Source organism: Thamnophis sirtalis, unplaced genomic scaffold (assembly GCF_051295495.1).
Source record: "Thamnophis sirtalis isolate CommonGarterSnake01/CBP01778 unplaced genomic scaffold, rThaSir2_p1.2 scaffold_8, whole genome shotgun sequence".
Lineage (NCBI taxonomy): Eukaryota > Metazoa > Chordata > Lepidosauria > Squamata > Natricidae > Thamnophis > Thamnophis sirtalis.
In genome coordinates this window covers 50762047-50788539 of record NW_028261388.1, presented here as the reverse complement: position 1 = coordinate 50788539, position 26493 = coordinate 50762047, and the positions used below count along the sequence as shown (strand labels likewise).

General features: G+C 36.9%; 2 protein-coding genes across 10 annotated transcripts in view; one reads left to right on the top strand and one right to left on the bottom strand.

Annotated features, from left to right (window-relative positions):
* ITSN1 (intersectin 1) overlaps positions 1-17767 on the bottom strand; it is a 104747-nt gene extending 86980 nt beyond the window's left edge. For 2 of the 7 annotated variants that reach the window (XM_087721624.1, XM_087721623.1), the window contains exons 1-5: positions 17581-17760; positions 7774-7813; positions 4537-4595; positions 3827-3919; positions 502-565 (exon numbers count right to left, since the gene is read on the bottom strand). In XM_087721624.1, the coding sequence (XP_087577750.1) occupies positions 502-565; positions 3827-3919; positions 4537-4564 (185 nt within the window). In that variant the 5' untranslated portion in view covers positions 4565-4595; positions 7774-7813; positions 17581-17760. Of the gene's footprint in view, positions 1-501; positions 566-3826; positions 3920-4536; positions 4596-7773; positions 7814-17580 lie in introns of all 7 variants that reach the window. The other 5 variants (XM_087721620.1, XM_087721618.1, XM_087721622.1 and 2 more) reach the window with 5 other exon arrangements.
* A 201-nt stretch (positions 17768-17968) lies between these two features.
* CRYZL1 (crystallin zeta like 1) overlaps positions 17969-26493 on the top strand; it is a 34047-nt gene continuing 25522 nt past the window's right edge. Inside the window, exons 1-4 of one of the 3 annotated variants that reach the window (XM_087721627.1) lie at positions 17969-18076; positions 19632-19700; positions 24122-24199; positions 26026-26098. In XM_087721627.1, coding sequence (XP_087577753.1) covers positions 19638-19700; positions 24122-24199; positions 26026-26098 — 214 coding nt within the window. In that variant the 5' untranslated portion in view covers positions 17969-18076; positions 19632-19637. Of the gene's footprint in view, positions 18077-18157; positions 18483-18505; positions 18628-19631; positions 19701-24121; positions 24200-26025; positions 26099-26493 lie in introns of those variants that run through there. The other 2 variants (XM_087721626.1, XM_087721628.1) reach the window with 2 other exon arrangements.

Genomic DNA, 26493 nt, shown 5'->3' with positions numbered 1-26493 from the left:
TTATAGTTATAATGTACACTGAAGATGGCATTTAAATTCGTTGTATGAGGTGCAATGACAATAAAGTAAACTAAAATAAAGTAAGAACTCATACTATAAAGGAAATGCCTCCTTCAAATTAGGGCCATCTATTGGTAACTTCACTTCATGTAATTTTCTTCCAGGATATATTTTTGAATTCTCATTTACGTCTACAGCCTTTGTATTTCATAGTATAAATAGATAAAATTTATGTTATTTGTTTTATTTAATATTTTTATTTCATCTTTATTACTTTATTACATTATTACTTTCAAGGTGGAAAACATACAAAGTACTCCCTTTTCCTCCTATATTCCCCATAACATTCTCCCTGTGAGGTGGGTTGGGCTGACAGAGAGTGATGGGCCCAAAGTCATCAGCTGGCTTTCATGCCTAAAGCAGGACTAGAATTCAGAATGTCACTGTATCACCGTATTTTAAAAGTATTATGCCCCCAAAACAATAAAATATCAAACTTACCATATCTGTGCTAAAATTGGTTGAGGTAAACCAGACTGGAAAAAAAAATTCCTGGCTTGATCACCTGCCAAGAAAAAATGTATTATTTTAAATGTAAACTTGTACGAATATCAATAGTGGTAAGTAGTGGTAAGGAACCTGTGGTGTCTAATGCTATTGAATTATAGTATATTCACAAATTCTTTATCATCTGCCCTGCTAGTTAGAGCATCTAATTCCAAAAGAACCTGGAGCAACAAAAGTTACCTTCGTAACAGTAAATAATTAATGTTGTTCTTTTATCATATAGATAGAATAGAATTCTTCATTGGCCAAGTGTGACTGGACACACAAGGAACTTGTCTTTGATGCATATGCTATCAGTGTACATACAAAAATACATTCATCAAGAATCATAAGATATAACTCTTAGTGATAGTCATGGGATACTAAATAAGCAATCAAATCATACTAGGAAACTAAATAAAACAATATAAAATGTAACAACAAAGCAACAAATTTTTGTCATAAGTGGGAGGAGATAGGTAATAGGAAAGATGAGAAGAATGGCAATACAGTAATTAGTTTGACAGTGTTATGGGAATTAGTTGTTTAGCAGAGTGATGGCATTTGGGGGAAAACTGTCCTTGAGTCTAGTTGTTCTGATGTGCAGTGCCCTATAGCATCGTTTTGAAGGTAGAAGTCGAAACAATTTATGCCCAGGATGTGAGGGGTCTGTAGATACTTTCACAGCCCTCTTTTTGACTCATGCAATATACAGGTCCTCAATGGAAGGCAGATTGATATCAATTGCTTTTTCTGTAGTTCTAATTATCCGTTGAAGTCAGTAATTCTTACAACAGTTATTGTGATAAATCAGGATTATTCCTTCTACCATTAAATAAGGTTTTCCATGTTCATTATGGTACAGCTTTAGCAATTCTTGAGTATGCCAAAAAACCTCAATATTACCAGTTTGCAAAACTACAAAAAATTATTTCGTAAAAGAAAGCAATTAAAACTACCATGAAAATGGGATTTCCCCCCACACCCTCCCAGTAGGTAGGTTTGGGAGGAGACTGAATAGTTCTAGAGATAATCAAATGAACTAAAAAAAAAAATAAGAAACATTTTAAGTATATTAAGTAGCAGATACCAAGGGTATAATAAAAAGGTATTCATGAAGTCTATAGTTGCTCTAAAACAAGAGCCAGAACATTCCTGCTGGCTCAGATCTAGATCCTCCCTATGTTTTGAAAACTCCTATAGTCCTGGATTATTACATATCTCTGTTTCTCCCTAACATCAGATATTTATAATCACATTACATCATACATATAAAGATTCCATGTAACTGTCAAAAACAGAACTACAATATTAGGTCTAGGGAAGTAGCATTTTCAATTACTGCATCTAAGCTTAGAATTTCTTCCAATTGAGGTGTCTCATATTTTTGATAATAGTTTTCTGGACATGTTAAAAAATCTTATTTTTGAGGGCCACTTTCAATGTTCTGTATAATACTGCCATTGTTTTGTCAAATTGTAGAATATTGTGAATACATTTTAGTTCCGTTGTGAGTTGTTCGTTACCATTGTTTTAGATTTTAATTTGTTTTGTATCCATTTAGAACAAACCCTATCACCCTACATGTATTTAATTGGAGGGGGTAGGGTGGGGTATGTGTTTCATGGGGGTAGAAGAGGGACTTTGCACCGAAGGCTCCATTCCCAAGACGCCCTGTCTTCCTACCTATAACCTTAGGCATTGAAAGCCTGGCTTTCTCACAGCAAAGCCCAATAGAGATACAGCACTTCAGTCCTTCTGGATGCTGCCATCTCATAAACACATTGCCGGGCTTCCCAGCAAGCCCCCTGTACTTTTGCTGCTTTGCTGATTCCCAAAGCAGCCCTGGGAAGCGCAGGTACCGGGACTCAGTTGGCAAACCGGGCACTGCTCAGAAGATGTAAGGAATGCCTTCATTTCAGATCTGCTTTTCACACGCCTGGTTGAAGATCCACCACCCTCTTTCCTGCATATTCATGCAACAGGACAGCTTTATCATGACAGCCATTCGAGTGGATGGTGAACTGCCTCTGCTTCTGATTGTGCTCCACCTGGATGGGGAAACCACGGGTGATGGGTTCCAGCAGGTTGAGCAGAGCCGCCTGCTCCATGGAGGAATCCTCTACCCCATGCCTTCCCCCCTCCCCTTTGTCTGCACGTGGTGGGGAAGAGTTTGGAGGGGAGCCTGGGGGGTGGGAAAGAGTGTGGAATGGGGGGGTCTCCCCCCCCACATCCTGATCAAACAGTTGTCAGTGCTTGATCAGCAGTCCTCATCATCTCATATGAACTCAGTGATATAGGTTGTGGGGAAGGAGATAGGCAAGACACCAAAAAGTAGCAATAAATTTAGAATTCTAACAATTTAGTGATTCTTTAAAAATTACACCTCTGAGAGAATATTTTGAGCGGAACATTATCTTGTAGGTATGAATACATACCTGCTTTACTATAAGAGTGAATTTTTGCAATGCTACCAGTTTGGCTGTTGGACAGAGGCTTTAGGGAAACAAATATGTTACATGTCTGAGAGATTCTCAGTCATCCAGGTCATGGTTGTCCCAGTTGACTTTTAGCTATACAATTTGGGATGAACACCCTTTGAATGGTGTGAGAATATGAATGGATTTCCAGAGGAAAAATTGCAGACTACAAGAACCAGGAGCACTACTCAGGTGACCCTGAGGACACAGATAAACCTCCAAGTGCTTCAATAACCCTCTGAAACAGAGGTGTCAAACTCAATTTCATTGAGGGCCACATCATTCTTGTGTTTGACCTTGGGGGGGTGGGCAGATTGGATGTGGCCAGGGTGGGCATGACCAGTTTGATGTCACTCGTGTCGGGGTGCCTATAGTGGCCTGAGCTCTCTGCCAGTGAAAACGGCTTCCTGAGCTCTGTTTTTGGTTGCAACGGCTTCCTGCAACCTGCTGCCAGTGAAAATGGAGCTCAAGCCACCCATGGCTCTCATAAGCTCTGCCAGTGAAAATGGAGCTTGGGGGGACAGCCCGTGGCCCTCTCAGAAGTTCTGTTTTTGCTGGCAGAGGAACGGTCCTTTGCTGTTTCCAGGGTGGCCCTACAGGCCAGAGCTAAGCACCCCACAGGCCGGATCCAGCCCCCCCCCCCCCCCCGGCCTTGAGTTTGAGTTTGCTCTAAAATGATTCAAATTACCAGCTGTCTGCAAGAAATATAAATCCAATTGCCTCTTGAAAAAGCACCTTTGGAAAACATGTTACATGATACTATGGATGATATTAATCAAACAGAATGACTATGGCATTACCAGTGATAAATCCAGATATTGGTTTCAAACTGTGGAATTGCTGATCATGCTTTGTTCTCTCTTCCACAGTTATGGCCCAAATGTCCAGGCTACCTAATTCATAACAAAGACATTGAAATAGGAAAAACAAGTATTATAAATAATGGTGTACCTTCTTAAGGAGCTATGTAGAATTTAAACATTGCCAAACTTCTTTTTAAAAACCATAAATTAAAAGAGGTTTAAACAATGCCTTCCACCTCAGGTTGAAGGAAGCAAAGCTTACTAATTAAGCAAAAAGAAAATATTCACTATAATAACCTAAAGAGCACCATAAATACAGGCTGAAGAATTGGAGTTCAACATAAATGAACAGTAGAAACCAGCCATGAATATATTTCTGCTGATCAAATGCCTATGCAATTTAAAAATCAGAGATAGCAGAGAAAATGTTCTATCACAACTATGAATCATGTTACAATGGCATAGTCCCCTTCACCAATGCCATCCAATATGTTAAATCTTTGGACTTCAAAATTTTTCTCTAACTTTTGTTCAGGCTGCTTTTAACTCTAGCTATCCTGATATCCTTTCTCTAAGGTATTTTTCTAACTTTTACAATTATTCTGAAGAATGAGATACTTTTGGCTCTGCAAATCAGGGCCAAATTGTGTTTCTAACACAAGTTTTCTCCCTTAAAAAGAAATGTACAAAAATATTGTAATGCTTACCTCCAAAAGGTGTTGGAAACTGAGCCATGATTCAGCTACTTTAAGTAGCTAATAGATGTCTGAAATAAATGCATGCATAAAAACAATTTGGAATTATTAAAAATGTGAAAATTTGAATAAATACAGGAAGGAAGGAAGGAAGGAAGGAAGGAAGGAAGGAAGGAAGGAAGGAAGGAAGGAAGGAAGGAAGGAAGGAAGGAAGGAAGGAAGGAAGGAAGGAAGGAAGGAAGGAAGGAAATGAGGAAGGGAGGGATTCCATTATATTTTTTCTTAACAGCACTAAGTCTACCACAAATATTTTTATAAATTTATTCTAAATAATTTACATAGTTGATTATTTTAACAAATTTTAGGGAAAGTGATGGAAAGATAATATGATGAAAAAACAAATGCTATAAATTTTTTAAAATAGGATTGTTTAATTAGAATGATAATGTTTAATTTTATATAACTGCAAATCAGCTTGCATGGGGTTTTACAGTGCTTAAGAAGACTACCGTATTTATCGGCGTATAACACGCACCGGCGTATAACACGCATTCCCCATTTTAACACAAAAATTTGAGTAAAAATTTTTTTCATTAAAAATAAATGACTTGGAAGCTCGGAACTTAATGTTGGATTAAAATTTATAACATTAGAACATGAATTATAACATTAACTCCTCTTAAAAGGCAAATATGAAATGAAAAAACACCTCTTTGAGCAAAAAAACTTAATCAGAATCACTGCTTTTTGGAAAACCAAAAAGTTTTCGGAGGGTCCTGAGGAGCAGCCTTTAAAACAGCAGCGCGGGCGGCTGCGGACTCACAGCTGATTGGGAGAATGCCGGCGCGTACACTTGGGACCAGAGAGCAGGCGGGCGGGAAGGTAAGCACCCGCAATGATGGAGAAAAAATACAGGCAGCGGGCGGCTCTCTGGCCGCTGCAAGCCGCTGCTGCTAGGATGGGGTTAAATCAGGCAGCGGGCGGCTCTCCAGCCGCCACTTGTTCAATGATGGGGTTAAAGCAAACAGCAGGTGGCTGGAGAGCTGCCGCCACTGCTGCAAGGTAGGGGTTATATCAGGCAGGGTAGCTGGAGAGCCGCCGACGCTGCCATGAAATGGATGCTGCACTTCTATGAGTATCATGGGCGCCGGTGAATCAGCTGGAGCAGGCAGTTTGGGACCCGGCGTATAACACGCAGTATCGGCGTATAACACGCAGGCAGGGTTTAAGCTTGCAATTTTAGTTTTAAAACTGCGTGTTATACGCCGATAAATACGGTAATTCTCACTGAGGCTCCTCATCAACTTAATAGCTCTCTTCTAATCTTATACTAGCTTATAATATCTATTTTTACCCAGAATAAGAGACAATATTCCAAGTGAGGTCTCACAAAAAAGAGTAAAATGGAATAATTACTTCCTGGGATCTGGATTTTATGTACATCACAAAATAACATTGCCCTTTGGCAGCTGTATCACACTATTGGTTCATGATCAACTTCTAAAAATTAGGTATAAATATAGCTGCCGGCCATGAAAGCCAGCTGTGACTTTGTGCCACTCTCTCTCAGCCCAACCCACCTCACAGGGCTGTTATTTTGGAGAAAACAGAAGGATATGTTGGCTGCCTTGACTTATTTATAAAAATAATAAAGGTGGCATAAAAATAAATAAATCTCTAGGGAATTATGGTCTCATTGTCAAACCTGACACTAAGGAGGTCTGCTATATTATATGTATAATTACGTTTTCAATATTAAATCACATTTTAGATTAAAAGAATTGTTAGTTTATAGTTTATAAATCAATTATATATTAATTTGCAAGAACAAGGCAATATTTTAAATATATTGTAATTAGTATTGATCAATCTACATTTTTCAATTTCTTTCCAAACTAAGTAGCCTGGAAACTTTAATTTTTTTCAATGTTATTTTAGTCATACATCAGCATAGAACTAATATAATAATTATGCTAAAATAGAAATAAAAATACAAATTCATATTGATAAAATAAGGTAGAGAATTACAGAATACAGGAATTAAAATGCAAAATCCTGTAACATTAATTTTACAATAAATAATGTAATGCTATAAATATTTAGTATACGTATCTATAAAAGGACATATGTAATACTAGAATTTAAAAATATGGCGAGAATGAAATATGAAGCAGTAAAATCTAATTAATGTAGAAAAATTGTCAAGGTAGGTTTAAAATTATATGATATAAAGATATGGTCAAGATATAAAGATATGGTCAAGATATGGTTAAAAACCTTAACCAACATGGTTAAAAACCACGACTAGAGCCAAGGTGGCGCAGTGGTTAAAAGCAGCACTGCAGGCTACTGCTAGATCAGCAGGTCAGCGGTTCAAATCTCACCGGCTCAGGGTTGACTCAGCCTTCCATCCTTCCGAGGTGGGTAAAATGAGGACCCAGATTGTTGGGGGCAATATGCTGACTCTCTGTAAACCGCTTAGAGAGGCCTGAAAGGCCTATGAAGCGGTATATAAGTCTACTGCTATTGCTATTGCTATTGCTATTAAAACAGTCAAAAAGCATCAGACTAAGTTTTAATTTTTACAAATGTTTTAAAAATTCAATAGTTAAGCCAATCTAACAATACTGTTGAATGTGAGTCTCAATTTACTTCAGCCATTTTAAAATTGGCCATAATAACCATAATATATTTACATTTAAAGAGATATTCAAGGTGATCCCCAAAATCCAGGATCTACCAAGATTTCAGTGAAATGAAATATCTTCCCTGTTGAATCCAAAGACATCTTGATCTCAATTTTGAATCAGTAAAACTAAAATAAATGCCAACAAAAGGCATGAAAGCTCAGAAAATTAAATCCAATTTGTAGAGTGAGAAACTTGAAGGATGACTTCATCACAGAAAATTCAATAACTTTTAAATTCATTTTAACATTGTGAAAGCTTTGGAAGATTTTTTCCAAAGAATTCCAAAAGGAGAATCAATGCAGAGTTTATACTTTCAACATGTTGGGAAAACTGTCAACATGAAACACTGTCTCAATTTTAAAAATTCCCAACGTATTAGGATAAAAATAGAATAATTATTCAAATATCTTGATATCAAGTCTTATATAGCCAAATTTATAAAATAAGTAGTCAGGATGCCAACATGTTAATGAAGTAAGATTATGAAAATAAGTTTCTTGCAAATTTATAAAAATAAGGCATACAGTAATCTCTATCTGATACACTCCTACTACAATACCTTTAATATTGTCAGCGTTTCAAATTGCAAAGCAGACATTCTAAAAACAAACAAAAAAAGGAGAATGAGGGGATTCTTTTTTTCTTTCAAGCACACTTTCATGTTTTTATTTGCTAATATAGGTATATACTTTGTTTTACAATAAGTTTATGAAACATAACAATTAAACAGATAAAAACTATGGTAATACAAACTAAAAATACAAAAGGATAAAAATAAAAAAAACACAAAGTGCAGAAAATAAGAGAAAAAAATGAAAGAAAAATAGTAATGAATAAAACAAGCAAAAACAAATACAGTACCTTCCCTCTTCATTACAACACACATAAATGATGTTAGCAACTGATCACCTTCTCTTAAAATACAACAAATGATCTCTACTTCCCATACCTCATCTTTTATCCATAAACAAATCCTCATGATCAAAACTCCACTAAAAGTTACCAGAGATAACAACTTATCTATTTTAATCTTGGTAAAATAAATCAACTTTATACTTCCTTATAACAATATTGATCTTTAATCCATTCAGATAATGTCCTAGAACATAGTTTCTTTTCATTTTTCTTTGTCGCTTCTTTAAAAAGCCTATGTTCCTTCTGTTTACCTCATGTTCAAACTTCAAAGTCCCATCACATCATGTTTTGTTTTAAGAATTCAAAATAACAGCATTTTCCTATAAGAAGGATTCTTACAATTTCAAAATCTTATTCTAAATCCATCTGAATCCTTAGTCCATAACTTGCACCTTTTGCTGTTTTTTAAAAAAATACTCCTTAAATTTGTATTTAAATTTTATTTTGCTAAGGATTGAAGGAAAGTCACCTGGTGCTATAAAAATATTGGTCCAAAGGTTCCTAACAGTTGAAAAGCAGTTAAGAAACAATTTCCAAAAGTGATTAAGAAATTAAGAAAGCTACATTACAGTTGGGAGCTTGGTAGAAATCCCTTGACTCAAGTTCAAGAATCCGCAGGTTATGCATTGGGTCTGTCTAGAGCAATCCTACTCCATCCAAGTCCAAAGATAATAAACCTCCAGATACAAAGGAACCTCACATCCTCAGCCACTCTGTATTACTAGGGTTCAGCTGAAGCCTGTTGATCCCCATCAAGACACTCACAGTTTCCGGGCATCGCGAAAGGATATCACAGCATCATTTCATTCACTGAGATAGAGATACAGTATGCTCATGATACCTCATCCTGTGCTGATGGATGATCTCACCCAGCAGTTTCATGTAAATGTTAAAAAGGAGTGGACACATCACCAAGCCGTGAAGGACCCTACAAAAAGGGGGCTGTGGGCTGGACCTCTCACTTCCTATCAACAGCGACTGGGACGAGCCTCAAAGGAAGTAGATGAACCTCCACAAAATTGTGCCCCATCCCCAACTCCCTGAATCAGCCCAAAAAGATATCATGGTCATAGTATTGAAACTCATTGAGAGATCAAAAAGGATGGAGGTACTACCCCATCCCACTTTGGCCAGAGATAATCTAAAAATATGACCAAAACTGTTTCTGTCCCATATCAGGGTCTGAAGGCCTACCGGAAAGGATCCAGATAATCTATTTCATAACTTTAGGAACTTTAGTTTTAGTGCCATCACTTTCCCTAAAAATTGTCCAATGGGGTCCAGCAAAGGCTTGAGAAGAGGGCTCACCAGCACCCTCTTAAAGGGAACTGCAAACAACCCTTCCACCATAAAGAATTCACCATCACTAAGACCTATCCACATGCCATTTCTAGGGACAGCCTTGAGAACAATAAGTGTATGGATCTAATTCCTAGGTGTTGGTATTTACAGTCTGGAGGACCCTGTCCATTTCCCCAGCTTCAACAGGATCAAATTGTTCCCAGATTAACTGAATAAGGCATCTCCACAGGACTTGTCCCATTGCTGGTATCCAACTGGGATCAATTTTATCTGCCAATTGCCCACCCTCTGACACCTGCTGAAATATCCCCTGCCTACCACCACCTGAATATTGTAACTCACCCTGAGCTCCCACAACCTTGATCCTTTCTAGCTTCCTTAGCTGGGGATCCATCCATCCAGCCACATACATCCAACATCCTACAACCAACAAAGCATTTTCTCTCAGCACCTCTAAAATCCTAACCCCACATCCAAAAATGTCACTCTCCCCAGCCTCTATAAATAGTCTTTAGCTAGAAGTTCAAGATGTAATTTATTTATTAAACAAATATCCCACATTTCTATTTATAAATCACTCAAGGTGGCTTATAGCAATTGAAAATAAAAGTAAAATAAAAAACAATAAAATTAAAATCAAAATTAACTGAACTGCATAAAGCTTATTTAAAGATATTGATTTTCGCTATTTTCCTTAATGTTGACAGTATTTTTTGCAGGATTTTTCATAACCACACAGAACAAGGCCCTCTATTCAGTAATAGAGAGCTGACCTTCTGAAAATAAAATGATCTTCAAGTGAATCCGCTCATTAAAATAACCAGGGGATGAGCCCTAAAAGAGTGAGGGCCTAAACATTTTAGGTCATATTTATGCAGAAATATTTAAAATTCAGATGGGTTCACAATTTTTTAAGCATCCCTGTATTTCTAAGCTTGAGAGTACATGAAGAGTAACATAGATTATAAAATGCACCAGTCTGTTGTCAATTTCCTGAGCTCTTCTTAATCGTCTAAGGGCTCTCTTGCCAAGCTGTTGGGATAGAAGCCTGCCAAGATTCCTGAAGATAATGTTCTGAAGCAATTCAGGCATTTGCTTGCTACATGGCCTGCAATTCCACAGGTGGGCACTTAGCAACTGGTATTTTAGCAGTGCAAGTCTTGGCTATGTATATCAGGGCTTTACAGTAGCAATACAAACCAAAGCCTCTTCTGTTTGTTTCTGCTGTGGGCAGGGGTTTCTATTTGAATGGTTTCTCTGGTGTTAAGGAGGCTAGAGAGAAGAGAATTATAAAAGCTCTTTCTCTTATTCTTTCCTCCGTGTCTCAACTCCTCTAATTGCCCATCAACTACAACACAACATTGGAACAATTCCTCCAAACTCTCTTGTATGCCAATAACTCATTTCTCAATTTGTCAGCAAGTCTCTTCCAAAACTGGTCAAAGCAAGTTTATTCCATTCCATATCCCTGACAATGTCTGGAAATCCAATATATAAATACCAACTCTGCAATGACCTTTCTTTAGTTTGTAAATTTCCCAAATCACTGTTGTTGTTCTTTCCATCACAAATCTTTGCATGACAAATCTTTGCATGAAATATGGGTAATAATTCAGCAATTGATTTTTGCCTTCAATAAGGTGCATATCCCTTTTGGTAGCCTCTTCTTTCAGTGGACTCAGAACAAAGGCAAACCTGGAGTGATCTGTAGATAATTCCGCTAGTCCCAATAAGAGGGACCAGAATCACTTGGATTAGGGTGGATCCTAATCCACCCTAATCCAATTGGTGGAATTTATTTAACACCGGCAACAAGGATAAGTTAAAACCATTACAGTCCCCCAGTCACATGATCAAAGTTCAGATTGGCAGCCTGCCTGCACTTATGGCCAAAGGAGTGTTTTAACTCCCATCATCTGCCTATCTTTTCCCCATTTCTGCCTTTTAGTTGCTCTGCATAGAAACACGTCTTGGTGGAGGTGGCAACACATGATGTGCTGGGGCTGAAATAGACGCAATCTCAGCTGGCTGCTATCTCCCCAGGTCTCTATATTAACCCCAATGCCATCCTTAGAGCCGAGGTGGCGCAGTGGTTAAATGCAGCACTGCAGGCTACTTCAGCTGACTGCAGTTCAGCAGTTCGGCTGTTCAAATCCCACTAGGCTCAAGGTTGACTCAGCCTTCCATCCTTCCAAGGTGGGTAAAATGAGGACCCGGATTGTTGTTGGGGGCAATATGCTGAGTCTATAAACCGCTTAGAGAGGGCTGAAAGCCCTATGAAGCGGTATATAAGTCTAACTATTGCTAAGTCTAACTATCCTTAACACCACTGATAATGAAGATCGCTACCTCAAGATTCACATCATGGCATTGGCCAGCCACCTCTATGCCATAACACAAAGCTGCCCTTGCCCCACATTCCACCAGTCCTGCAAGAAATCAATATGCAAATGCAGTAGTGTGGGCACAGCCTTTTTGTAAAGCCTCAGAAGCATCACAAGATAGCAGTGTGCAATTTGGTGAAGAGCATGTGCAGCTCAGGATATTTTTTATATTGCATCTTGTAGTTTTATGTTGCATCTAGTACTTATAATTTATCTTATAATTCTGCAATAATTTATTCCACTAAAGTAGAAATAGAAGTCTGTTTAACATTGATGTTTGCCAATACATATTAATCAGTAATATAATAAATTTTAGATATCCTATCATTTATTATATTACAGATGAACGCACTCAAAAACAATATTTATACATATCGCTGTCATTCTTTATTGTTTCATGCCTCGAATGAAAATCAGAAGAAATCTGATAGTATATTTTTTGATTAAGAAACTTGATTAAAACTCATAAGCTTTCATGAGATGAAGTATTAATATGCATGTATGTGTATATTCAAGTTGTAGTAAAAAGAAAATGCCCTTTAATCAATTTTGTTAATTGGAAAACATGTTACCACATACTTCTGATTTTTGATTACTACAACTCAGATGGCTTATACTAGCACATAACTATGTGAGATAAAGCAAACCAATCTAGCCCACCTAGATTCACTTATTCTCAAAACATCCAACTAGTATGATTCATTTTTGCTTGATAATTTCTAGTTATTCCCACATTCCATGTACCAACTATATATGATCTTATAAAGCAAGGAATACAGGTAGTCCTCGACTTAAAGCAGTTCATTTAGTGATGGTTCACAGTTACAATGGCACTGAAAAAATGACTTATGATTATTTTTCATATATATGATCAAAAGGTACTTGGCAACTGATTCATATTTATGACAGTCGCAGTGTCTCAGGGTCACCTTTTGCAACCTACTTACAAGCAAAGTCAATGGAAAAGCCAGATTCACCTAACAACCATGTTGCCAAATTAACAACTTCAGTGAGTCACTTAACAAATGTGGCAAGAAAGGTTGTAAAATGGAGCAAAATTCACTTAACAAATATCTCACAGAGCAACAGAAATATTTTTCATCAGTAACTATAGCAGTGCTTTTCCCTTTGGAAGTTTTAATCATCTGGCATCTAATTGACCTAAATGTTACAGCCTTGTACATACTGTATGGTTTTATTGGCAACAATATCCAAGTGGTTTCTCACTACCTTCTTCCAGGCATGATTTACTGTGTCTTGCCTTCTCTCCTAGGTGAAATGAATTTCCTCATGCTTCACTTGTTCTCACTCTTGTTGCAGATTGCTCTCTTAGCTTTAAATCCCTATTTAAATTCTTCCTGCAAATATGACTCTATTACAGCATCACATTTAGAGCCATTAGAATCGTCAGCCCTCTCATGACATTGATATTAATTAGTTCATTCATTCATTCATTCCCTAGAATTTTACTTAATAACTACAGGTAGTCCTCTACTTATGAACACAATGGGAACCAGAACTTCTGTCACTAAGCAATACAGTCATTTAATCAAGTAACTGTGCCCAATTTTACAACCTTTTCTATTGAGCTCCTTAAGTGAATCCAACTTCCTGCACTGACTTTTCTTGTTGTTAAGTGGCTGGGAAGGTTGCAAATGGCAATCATGCAATTCTGGGACACTGCAACAATTGTAAATATATGCCCTTGCCAAGCATCCAAATTGTGATCACATGACCATGGAGACACTCTGATGGTTATAAGTGAGAGTACAGGTCAAAAGTCACTTTTTTCAACATAATCATAACTTTGTACAGTCATTAAATAAATGGCTTTAGGAGTATTATTGATAGATTTAATTATTACGCATTTATAGATTTTCTCCTGGTCTTCTCCTTTTTTAGAATATTACTTCCAACAAGTAAAAAAAACACATTTCACAAATGTGTAGCATGGGAGAAAGGGAAGCTTTTTTTGCTAAAACTTGCAATTCAAGGTTCATAAAGTAAAGAGGTTGAACACGGCTCCAAATTTTTAACAACCTTTATTATTTTTTTATCTAATTTTCCTGCAAGCGACCAGAGAATTGTTGTGTTTAGGATAAATATGGCAGTCAACTGTAACTATCAGTTATTCTGCAACAGCAAAACTGGAAGGAGACAGACTTTGGCTTTTGCAGGCAACAGAAAACCAAGGCCCAAAAGGAAGTATCCTTTGCATTTTGGAGTCTCAGCATAATAGGGCAAAGGCAAATTTGACCCAGAAGAGGAGCAGATATCTCATACTTGTGTTTTCTTCCCTTTTTCCCCAAGCACAGATCTAGCTAAAATAAAACTGTACATGGTAACATCTCAGTTGGCAGAACAGATTGATTATGTCAGGACTTTCAAACTAAGCTGAATCAAGCCTGGTAGTATTTGAAAGGGACCACCAGAGCTGCAAGCTAGGCTGGAAAGTTGAAAAATGTAAGCAAAGAAATCTAAAAACACTTTGATATGCTCTCAACAAAATCATATAGTAGGGTTCACAATTCAAGTTTAACTTGACAAGAGTATTTATTTTATTTTATTTTTATTTACTGTATTTGTTAAGGCCACTCATCTCCAAGAAGACTTCGAGAGGCTTACAATCTTTCCAATAAATATGCTAAAAACACAACTAAAAACCATATGACTGCCCCAAATTTTAATTTTTCTATACCTATATGTAATTTTCTGTACTTTCTTACTGTTCTCTTGTAGAAGTCCAGTATGTCTAGAAGGATTTTAAAAATAATCTCACAATAATACTAATAATGCTTAAAAACATAATTTGTAATTCATATAAAGCAGAAAAGCAAAAAGTTGTTTAGAAATCAGTCCTAAAGCTTTTGTTATCCCATAAATTAATAAGTAAAGAGGGACTGATTGATTTATTTTAAAAAATAAATACCCTAGTCCAAACTCTCACATTTTAACATGAACGGAGCTACTTTTGAAAGGAGTTCAAATTACTAATCAGGGCTAGTTTTTGTTAGCAAGTTACTCATATATCAGCATTATCAATGCAAGGTAATCTGACAAAAAATAAAATAAAAATAAAAATAACAATTGAAAATAATAAATACATAAATTAAAAAGAAAACAAAAAACCTCAAAGGGCAATCTCAATGGACCAAAAGGTCTTTTTCTGCTGCTAATTTTCTATGTTTCTATTTCCAGGCACAATTCAAGAAGATAGTCATAAAACTTTACATAATTTGACCTTATTTGAAATACCAACTATATAAAAGTTTTGTAATGAAATATAAAACCTTGAAATATGAAATATATGAAATATATGAAATATATGAAATATATGAAATATATGAAATATATGAAATATATGAAATATATGAAATATATGAAATATATGAAATATATGAAATATATGAAATATATGAAATCCATATTATTTGAAAAGCTGAATTTAATATCATTCTGCCTGGGTTTTCAGACTCTGCCTTATGAAAAACTTCCTACAATATTTGAGGTTGGTTTAAATTTACCTTATTGGCTTCTTTGTAATTTACTGGATTTTGTATTCATATTCCATTAACAACTATGGAGAGTAGCTGTGGTTGGAAAGGCAAAATATATATTCAATAAAATAGTCGAAACTCAGTGAATGGAGTAGATTTTGCTAATTTTACCAGCTAGGCAGCATGGATTCAATTTAAAGGGCTATTTAAAATGCAGGGTGCAATGTTTAAAATCCTAAACAGACTAAATAAGGGGGCAAAATAAGAATGTCCTAATCTGAATCTGTAAATATTTCAGACTATAAGCACCATTGATTTCAGCCAACAAGGATAAAAATGCTGATTCAGCTGAACAAAGTTTGTTCAACACATACTTTGGGCTTCTGCTTGAGAAAGGATAACTATGTTCTGCAATAAATCTTTATAAAACTCACTCAAATTTAAAAGACAATTGCTAGATGTAACAGTATTTTAGCCTTCCAGTGCATAGTCTAGAATTACATATTCAAGAATTGTTTCCATTTCCATTTTAAAACTATCAGCGACTTTTTGTATTTTCTCTAAGTTTTATTTTTTTATGCTCAAACTTAATATTTTTCAGTTTTATTTTAATATATGATACAGCATTTAATTATTTATTTTCACCTTCTGGCAAGTTGGTTGAAACTTTAGCTGAAATACATTTAAGCTTTCCTACTGGCTAATTTTTCTATGTTGTTACTTTATATGCAGTTTAATGGGTTTTTTTATATTGCCTGTTTGTAACGTTTTGTACTTTTGAAAGTTGCCAGATTCTGCCTCTCAAACTCCATTTTTGGAGCAGACCGATTTGCTTGCCTAATCATTACAATCTAATTTCTGTATGCTACACTATCTAGTTTCCACTCAATTAACGATATAAGAAATAAGATGTTTATAAAAGATATAAACATCCCTGGAGGATCATTTTGAAAAAAATTAGAAACAATAACTTAACACATGAAGGAAACTGACTTAATTCCTAATGCAGCAGATGCCATGTTTTCTGTCTGTTCTAAGAAAACAGTAGTTAGATTCCTGAAGAAATAGATAATTCTTAAAACTAGAGGCAACAAGATGTTCTGCATCCCTATGTTAAATCATGCCATAGTTATTTACCCTCCTCATAAATGCTGACATTTCATCTTCTAACTTTTGAACTATACTATTGAGCACAAGATACACTGCAGTGCCTTTCATTCATTGGATATTACCATTCAAGTAGTTATCTGGGATTTTTCATTTTTAATACCAGTCATCTAAATCAAAGCTGGCCACAAAATGTGTTGGAAGCATTTTCACTAGAGTGGGGGGGGGATGTAACTTTCTTGGACACAGGCTGGGGCTGGGAGGGTCAGTACCAGACAGTGCAAGCCAGGCAGATGCAAAGATGTAAAGGTTTTTTTACTAGTATTTGTTTTGCCAGAAAATGTCAGAGCCTAATGTAAATGAGATTCCTCTCAATGAGCCATGGCTGCCAGGGACAACAGTTCATGGATTATCCAGCAGAGGATTATCCAGTTATTTGTCTGCGTTACTATATAATCTTCCAGGGAGTTGATCAGAACCGATACAGTACAAACAAGCTGATTCATAAAGCCACGCAAGAGAGGCGTTGACACCCTTTCACAGACGAGGCAGGGCACTCGCTTGTCCGAACTGGCCACCAGCCATGCACAGAGAACAGGGCCCGTCTTTCCAGCACACCCTTTGGCTCCGGCTCCTTCCATCTATTCCGCCCCCTCCCACTAGGGAGTCAAAAAAGGTTCACCCAGCGGGACCCGCGCCCGCATCGTCCCTAGTCATAAATAAATACATACATAAATACATAAATAAATAAATAAATAAAAGCAATCACGGCCACCAGCGAAGAGTTCCCGATGCGCGATAGAGGTCACTGTCCACGGACCAGGATCACGCAAGCCAAGGGGGCTGATGCGATGAAGAAAGAGCGGGGCTAGGAGGAAAGAGGACGAGGCAGAAGGCGAGAATCTGGAAACCATCGGGAGGGGGGAAACAGCCCCGGACACATAGAAGGCAGAAGGGGACGCCGTCTGCGGCCCCAACCTTCGCAGCTCTGGGAAAGACCCGTAGCAAAGCCTTGGGGAAGGGGCTGGGTGCCCTCCTCCTCCTCTTCCTCCTCCTCCTCCTCCAAGCGCCTGCGCTCACCTCCCCCGATTGACCCCTGCGCTCTCCCCGCCAAATCAGCCCTTTCCCACAGCCCGACTCCCTTCCACTCCCTGCCGTTACCTCATTATCTATCGGTCTCGGGTGTCCTCCTCACAATCTCGGCCAGGGCGGAGAGGAGACGGCTGGGCCATTGCCTCCGCCAAACGCACCATTCCCGTCCCTCCCGCGCCCGCTCCTCCTCCTCCCGCCGCTGCTGCTTTAACCGCCGCCGCCTCTTTAGAGTCACCGCCGTCTCGGGGAGAAAGGAGGGGGAGGGGGAAAGAGACCTGCCCTCCCGGCTTCTTCTCCCTCTCACACGCCCGCTGTATTACTGCGCAACGCGGAGAGAGACCAATCCCCGGGCAGCCAACCGAGTTTTCCTTCACGCAGCGATCCCGCCCCTCTTCCAAATGACGGACACTCCCTTCCACCAGTAGGAAAGGCGGAAAGGCCGCCCAATTGATCGCTGTAAGCGCCGATTTATATGATGCCTGAGGGACTTTCGAGTTTGCACGTATCGTTCGTTACGGTCACAAAACGGTAGCCGTAGTGAATGTGGAAATGATATAAGGAAAAGGTATATAGAGCTGAAGTGCCAGCCCAGGGAAGGTCATTAGAACTTCTTTTTCTATCAGAAAAAAAGTACACATAACCTCGAACACCATTCAAACCAAAGCACTCGGATTTTCACGTGTCCACTCCGACTTTTCCACCCTTCAGCAATTGGAGAGGCGCTGAGAACTGAAATCAGATGATTCGCCAGAGTAACCGGGAAATGTAGTCATTTTAATTCAGAAACTCAAAGAGTCGGGAAACGCTCAAGATACGTCTGAATCGAAGATTCTTGCCCTACGGTCCCGCCTCTACTTTGAGTGACAGTCGGCTTGGCCAATTAACAGTTGCCTTTTCAGGGAACCCTTATTTGTAGGATTTGGCGATCGACGTTTCCGCTCCCGCGAGAATAAAAGGGGGGCCTCAAAGAGGTAATGGGCTTGGCGAGATAGTTGCGGACTCTTTTTCTCGCGTGGGTGAGGGGTGCTAGACGTGTGAACGGCAGGGAGTGAATGTTGCGATGCAGATGAACCCGTAACCCTCTCGTAATCACAGATAAGCCAAATCTGTTAAGGCGTGGGTTCCTTCTCAAAAATTAGAGGAAAAAATATCTTTAGCTAATAGGAATTCACATATTACGCTAAACTGTAACATAAATGATTGACCCTTAGCTTACAATATGATTGTTTAGGTTTGATCTGGTATATTATGTGAATTCAGGTTTTATTATTTGTAAATCATGGTTTAGTATTACCGTTTGATTCAGCAAAGAGTAATGTATACATTCAGACGCTGAATGGTGGTTTTGTATAGTAATCCTAAATTGAATTGAATTGAATTTATTATATTTCTATGCCGCCTTTTTCCCCAAGGGGACTCACATAAACTCACATAAATATTTTCTCATTGGCCCAATGAAAAGTTGCATCCACACAATGGATTAATCTGTAAATAAATAAATTTATTCAAACCTATACTATTAATTAGGAAGAAAAATACTGCTTTTATTCTAATTGTAAAGAAAATGCACTTTGGATCCAGTGCTATGTTGCTTATTATTACCATTTTGAAAGGAATAACACTGATGCATAGTTAATAGTTTTCTGAATGAATCAAATTGTTTGTATTTGCACAATAGGCAACCATAAATTTACCATGTTGGATGTATTGTGCAGCACATTGAATCATAAACTAATCACAGATGCATTTTTATAATAGTTGCTTTTGGAGAGAGGGACGGCTATACAAATTTAATAAATAAAATAAATAGCATCACAAATTGGAGTCCAATGAGGAGGTAGCATACTTCTTGTGAGCATGTCATTCAACCTAACCGATGTCACATAACAATTTGGCATCAGTTTTGGAATGGGAAATAATACAGAAATACCACCTCTTTTACCTTCATATGTAATGTATAGATTAACATCTACAAACTTTTTGGGTAAAACTTTAAATTTACCAAAACTTACCAAATATTTAGATAGAAATTGTTTAGGACTACTGTATCTGACCTGAAGATTTTCTAACATCTGAGTTTTAGAGCAACGATACTTTATGTTCTTCTCTGAATTTTAAAGATCACTATGAAAGGCTTATATTGGCAGCAGAATTCTGAAAAAGAAAGAGAGTTCATCTTCCTGGAAAAGGTGAGTTACATTGCTATCTTATCCATCTATTCAGAGTTCTGTATTCAATCAGGGACTGATATTTTCCCAGGGTTAAATTGAACAGTATATCTAGCCACCTAAATCATGCCTTTTTGCTCTGTTTGATCTTAAGCAGCCCTTTGATTTTAATTTTAAGTCATACGCTTAAGGCATCTCCAATCAATAGAGTTGCCGTACTGCACTTCACAAGAATATTATCCTGAAAATGAGATATACATAGCAGCTACCTCTCCAATTCAACACCAACTAGTAAAAGGATAAATAAGGATGCATTTTGTACCTGTTATTATTCAAGTTTTACAGCAGTGTGGTGGTAGGTTATTTCCTCAAAACTGGGATATAGACACATATACTTACAGTATACTGTTTTATATGCATATAATACTGCAATATTATTGCAGATACTAGTTGACCATATGGGAACGCACCTATTTCTATAAGTAACACTTATTACAGATTAACTATAAGAAAATAAAGGTCATGCATTTGTGTTAAAAATGGACTTTGAGTCTCGAGGAGCATAATATGCAGCAATGTTCCATTTGTTAAGAATCTGGGCTTATTACTGCAGTATTTGGAGAAGCTTACACTGCCTAGGTGGCTTTGGATGTTCAGAAGAGTTCAGAAGCAAGTGTACCAGTTGCAATGAAACTTTTTGAAACCAAGACATTGACACAAGTCCCAGACAAAACCCAACTAAACCCAGGCATCAACTATTACAAACCAGAAAAATCTATTTCTAAGATAAATGAAACAATATTGCCCATGTTTAGAGGCAGAGCTCCTAAAATTGAAACAATTGTGTCTAATTATTTGTGTTTAAATATCAAATAAATTTTAATTTTCAAGCTCAAGATCTGATGCATCCTATTCTGACAGACATTTTTTTCTTCTTCATGGAAACAACAAATAGAGGACAAATTACAAAAACTGGAATTTTTACCTGAGCTGCTGATGAGCTTGGGACAAGAAAATGTTACTTATTTCTCAGGCAACAAATTCCCAATGGAGAATTACAAACCGAATATAGTATGTTCTAACACACAGGACAGGTTAGAATAAAATGTTGTTTATGTTTCAACACACTTTGGCTCACCTATAAATAATACATTTAATAGGGGTTTAATGCTATTGAAGTTTGATATCTTGCCATCAGCTTTGCTTTCTAATTTATTTCCTAAATTTCAAAAAATCATCAATGCAGAAATGTTTCACCCTTAAAAGGATGAAACTATCAAATCACAGACTCATATTTTACTCTATTGTAATTTTGTCTGAGTTATTAAAAATTGGCTCCTAATACCTCTTTATGCTCTTTGGACAGAATTGTATATTTAGGGAGATATAGATTGTATATTTGGTGAATAAAGATCCAAGAATAACTCTCACAGTAACTAAATAAAAGCTAAATTGTAGGTTGTAGAATTTTGCTTTCTTAATAGCAAAATAGATTAAGCATGATCACAGGCCTTTTTTATATGTATTATATCATGTTATTATTAACTGATTTTGTGATCTGTGTGTATGTAAGTTCCATTTATTTTAATCTATTTTCAGTCAAAAGGCCTTTATTTCCTGAAAGGAAGCAGGCAAAGAATCAAAATTTGGAACAGATTTCCAAATATTCTGGTGGAGTATAATTGTGTAAACCTGGGGTTCCCAGTCTTGACAACTTTAAGATACATGCTGGGGCCTGGGGAATTCTGGGAGTTGAGGTCCACCCGTCTTAAAGTTGCCAAGATTAGGAACTCCTTGTGTAAACTATAGTTAATACAGATTTAATGGCATATTGGATTGTTTGAACTCAGGAGAGGGAATAGAACTATATTATGATAGGAAGAAACATGAAAGCATGTAGCACAATTCAAACTATGGTTTAGCCATTAAGAACCAAGCCTAGACTTATTGCTCTTAAAGTTATGTAATAATTTGTATTTTTAAAGTAGAAACCTCTAGGTCCAGCAGTTTGTTCTTCACAGCACAGGAAAAGAAGTACATCTGTCAGCAAAATTTATCACTTTCCATTTTAAAAAAAATTATCTAAAATAGTGAAGAAACAGTGTAACCACATGAATTCAAGGAAGTCAGTCTTGCATTTTAGCAGGAATTGCTTAGTAATATTGAAGTCACAATGCATTTATCTTTGGCATAATTTTAAATCTTTGCTGAGCACAGCAAAGGAAAGAAGCTATTTCCAAAACACATTGAATAAACTATTTCAACATGATACAAGCCCTCTTATATTAGGCATAAATGATGTGTTACTATGCTGAATCTACTGCATTTCAGCCAGTTTTATTAAAATACCACTTTTATAAATGGTGTCCTAAGGCAGTTGTGGAAAGCATTGTTGGCAAATAATTATATGAAAATGATTTTACATATATTGTTATTTATTTTACAATTGTTTTGCCTATAATGTTTTATAGTACAGTTTTATAAAATATCTGCATATCATTAGATTTGCAGTTTACCATATTTTTTCTTAGAACAGGATTAAATGTTTCTGGGAAATATGTGACACAGTTGATTATTTGTGGGAAAGCAGATGGAAGGGGTAAAAGTGAGAGATGTTTCAATTTTCCACTTTGTTTTTATAACATTGCTGTTCAATTCTCTATTTTGTTGTTCCAAAATTATAATTACTTTTCACTATTGTATTTTCTCTACATGAAGAAAAGCGCCTTACAGATTATAGAATAAAATAAAGTGACAGATTGGAATAGATTAAGCATCCCTGCTTGCTGTTGCCTCTTTGCTTCAATTAATATTCCTCTCCTCCCCTGGTTGCCTTTTGAAACCTAATATTCTGCTCGAATTTGTTACAAATCTTTGCATGTAATGTAACTCTGAATTTCTCTTTTCATTGCTGTTCCTAACACTGCTTGGATTACATTTTAAATATTTATTCAGCAGTACAGGTAGTCCTAACTTAACAACTACAATTGGGACCAGAATCTTGATCATTGAGGGAAATGATTCCTTCGCTCAATGAACAGAATTCTGGCATTCGCAGTTGCAGTTGTTAAGCAATCTGTCAATTGTTAAGCAGAGAGACAAAAGAGCTTTCAGCTCCCCTCTTTCTGTGGAAGGGAATTGCTTCAAAACTGCAGAAACACAGCTGGGATGTTCAGGATGTGAGCTCTGTTTCTCCATCCTGTTTCTCCATCCTGCCTCTTTCCTGACTGGACCAGTTCCCTTTCACACTGGAAAGTAGACAAACTCCAATGAGGTGCACAGATCCTGAAGATCCCAGGTTCATTCCTGCAGCCCACCGAAAGAGTTCATCTTCCCTCCACGTGGAGAAGTCCTTCAAAGGGCTGCAGTATTGGAGCCTTGATCTTCAGGATCTGACCTCTGTTTCTATAGTCCTTCGGAGAAGTTCCCCTCCTCTCTGTTTATGGAAAGAAACTTATTCGAAGGGCTGCAGTAATGGAGCTCAGATCTTTGGGAATTGAGCTCAATTCCTGTAGTCCTTTGAAGAGTGTCCCCCCACCCCACCCAAAGAGCTGCCTGCTGGGAGGAAATCTCAGCTCCACAGCAGCACCTTACAATATTCCTTGTTCTTCCCGTTGACTTTCTGGGGAAACTGGCAGAAGATTTTGTAAATGGTGATAACATGATCATAGGGTGCTTGACCATTGGTTGTAAGTGCAAACTGATTGCCAAGCACATAGACTGCTATCACTTAGCACTGGAGGGGGTTGTTTTAGGTGGCAAAGTGCTTTACAGGCCACAAGGCACTCTTTCCAAGGCTATCATAACTCCAGGCGGTCATTAAATGACCAGCCATAACTTGAAGACTACCTGTATAAGCCTTCAGTTGCATAGCATCAAAATTTCAAAGAAAGTTTCAATGAGTAACCTTGATTGTCCTAATGTGCCAATGCTATTTCTCTGAAATACTGTATGTTCTTGACAGTTATTTATTTCTTAATGAAGCTACAGGTAGTCCTCAACTTATGACCATAATTTATGGTCTTGAGCCCAAAATTTATTGCTAAGTGAAACATTTGTTAAGTGAGTTTGCCCCATTTTACCACTTTTCTTGCCACAGTTGTTAAGTGAGTCATTGCATTCATTAAGTTAGTAACATGGTTGTTAAGTGAATCTGGCTTCCCCATTGCCTTTGTTTGTCAGAAGTTTGCAAAAGAGGATCACATGATCATAGTACACTGCAAGTGTCATAAATATGAGTCAGTTGTCGTGTCTGAATTTTGATCATGTGACCATGGAAATGCCTCAACAATTATAAGTGTGAAAAAGGGTCATAAGTCATTTTTTTCAATGCTATTGTAACTTTGAATGGTCACTAAAAGAACTGTTGTAAGTCAAGGACTCTCTGTATTGAATTTGCTTTCTAAAAATATATGAGCAATTGTGCCTGTGCTTTCTCTTAGGATAGCCTTCCTATTGTGAGTGACCACCATGTGAAAGTGCAAGTTAAAGCCTGTGCTCTTAGCTGGATTGATAAAAAGGTATTTTTATTATATATACATACATACATACATACATACATACATACATACATACATACATACACACACACACACACACACACACACACACACACACACACACATATTTGTCAAATGATTATGAATTTTTTCTGTGAATAAACTTTCATGCACATTTATGCAAGAAAGTTCAATATCTTGACCATCTTATCTGTATTTTATAAATTCATATATGAATCACAAACCAGTTCTAGACATACTATTTTATAGCAAACTCAGCTCACTACAAAGCTTGAAACATAAGATTATTTGTAAGCATATAGTTAATTTTAATCCTTCACTTTGTTTCCTAATAGATAAATTGATCTGAGTTTTTAAATTTATTTACTTGTTAATCAAATTTCTATGCTATCTATCTTACTCTCTAAGTGACTATGAGTGGTTTACAAGTAAAAAAAAACCATAATTATAAGATCCTTACAAAAAATAACAAAAGTCGAAGATAGTGCCTTCAAACCATCAATTATCCCCAGCGGTTTTATATCGTTCTTGGATCCCCTGCCAGTTGAGAGAGTCTGCAATGCTCTTCCAGAAAGTGACAGGAGGGGGGGGCTAACCTCACATCCGGGGGCAGAATGTTCCATAAGGTAAGGGTGACAGCAAAAAGACTCTCCTAGACCCCCTCCGGTCAGAATTCTTTAACCACAGAGTCCATAACATGTTCTTCCTGCCTGACTGGTGAGATGAGTTGATATAATTGAGACAAAATGGTCCTTCAGGCAAACTTTTACTTTGTCAAATATATAAAATGTTACATTAAGAAAGAAAAATAACATTGTATCCTAAGGCTCAAATGATTAGCTTCTCTGTCATAATAGTGAATAGGCAAGATCTTTGCAATGGTCTGTTGTACACGAGATAATTGATTCACTTACCACATATATGTTACTTCAGACTTTCACATGATTACCATTACACCTGCATTGGTACTAATACAGGTTTATGTGAGTGTTGCCTTACATAAATTAAGCACTCTTTTGGGTACATTATTTTGTCCCGTTAGTTCGATTGGCAGTATGTACATAGAAGTAGAGCTACAACTTACAATATTATGCATTCAAAAGTATATGTTCCATATAAAAAGCTAGATATTTTATGCTTTGATACTTATTTTAATAATTAAAATATAAAATAGAAATCTTATAAATAATTACAAATAAAGTACTTCTAAACTTATGCAGCTTCCTTTTAAACATGATAAAATTGAAAATGTATATGTATTACATACTTTTATGGTGAGACAGTGGTTAGCATGCAGTATTGCAGGCTAATTTTGCTGACTGCTGACTGCAAGCAGCTTGGCTGTTTGAGTCTGACTGGCTCAAGGTTGTTTCAGCCTTTCAGCCTTCCATGATTGGTAAAACGAGGACCCAGATTGTTGGGGGCAATATGCTGACTCTCTAAACTGCTTAGAGAGGGTTGTAAAGCACTGTGAAGTGGTATATGTCTTATGTGCTATTGCTATTTTAGTCAAACTTTCAAGTGTTTACAATTTACAAAATTAAATTGGTTCTGGAATGTAATCATTATGAAAACTAAACTTTGATACTAAGTTTATAGTTTCAAGAATGCTAGACTTATAGTTTGGTGCATAACTTAAGAAGGATTTCTTCACGCTCAATATTTGCTTTCTGGACAAAATGCATTTTATTGCAGCTGTAGACTCTTTTTTCTTTTTTCAAATAATCAGGGTCTCCTTTTTATTAGCAGGAATCCATATTAGTATTTTATTATTTCCTGTGCAGATGTATTAATCTTGACAATAGACATTGTGTTATTGTAATTAGTTTTTATCAGAAATAAAAAAAGAGAAGAAAGTTCTACCTGTTGGAAGGGAAATTGCTGGTGTTGTGTTGGAAAGTAAGTATACTAATTTGCATAGTATTTCTATAAAACATTGATGTACTCCTATATTAAAATTACCTGACCCTAGGTTCAGTAATCCTCTTACAGATCCTATTACTCTCTAAGAACCTACAACAATCCAGAATTAAACGGAATTACGGCTTCTCGGCTACTAGAAGTTGTAATTCTGCAATATTTAAAGGACTGCAGATTCTCCGCCACACCTCTAAAATAAAAAAAATGTATGCCAACTAAGAGGTATTTTGCTTTTAGCAAACGTGAATGCTAAAGGCTTATCAGGATTAAAGTGCAGGATCATTTTATTTAAGAGTCTCTTAAAATGCATTTTTACTGGTCCTGTATAAAAGTTTGCATTAATGCTGCAATGGAGACAGTAGTTGCCACAATTA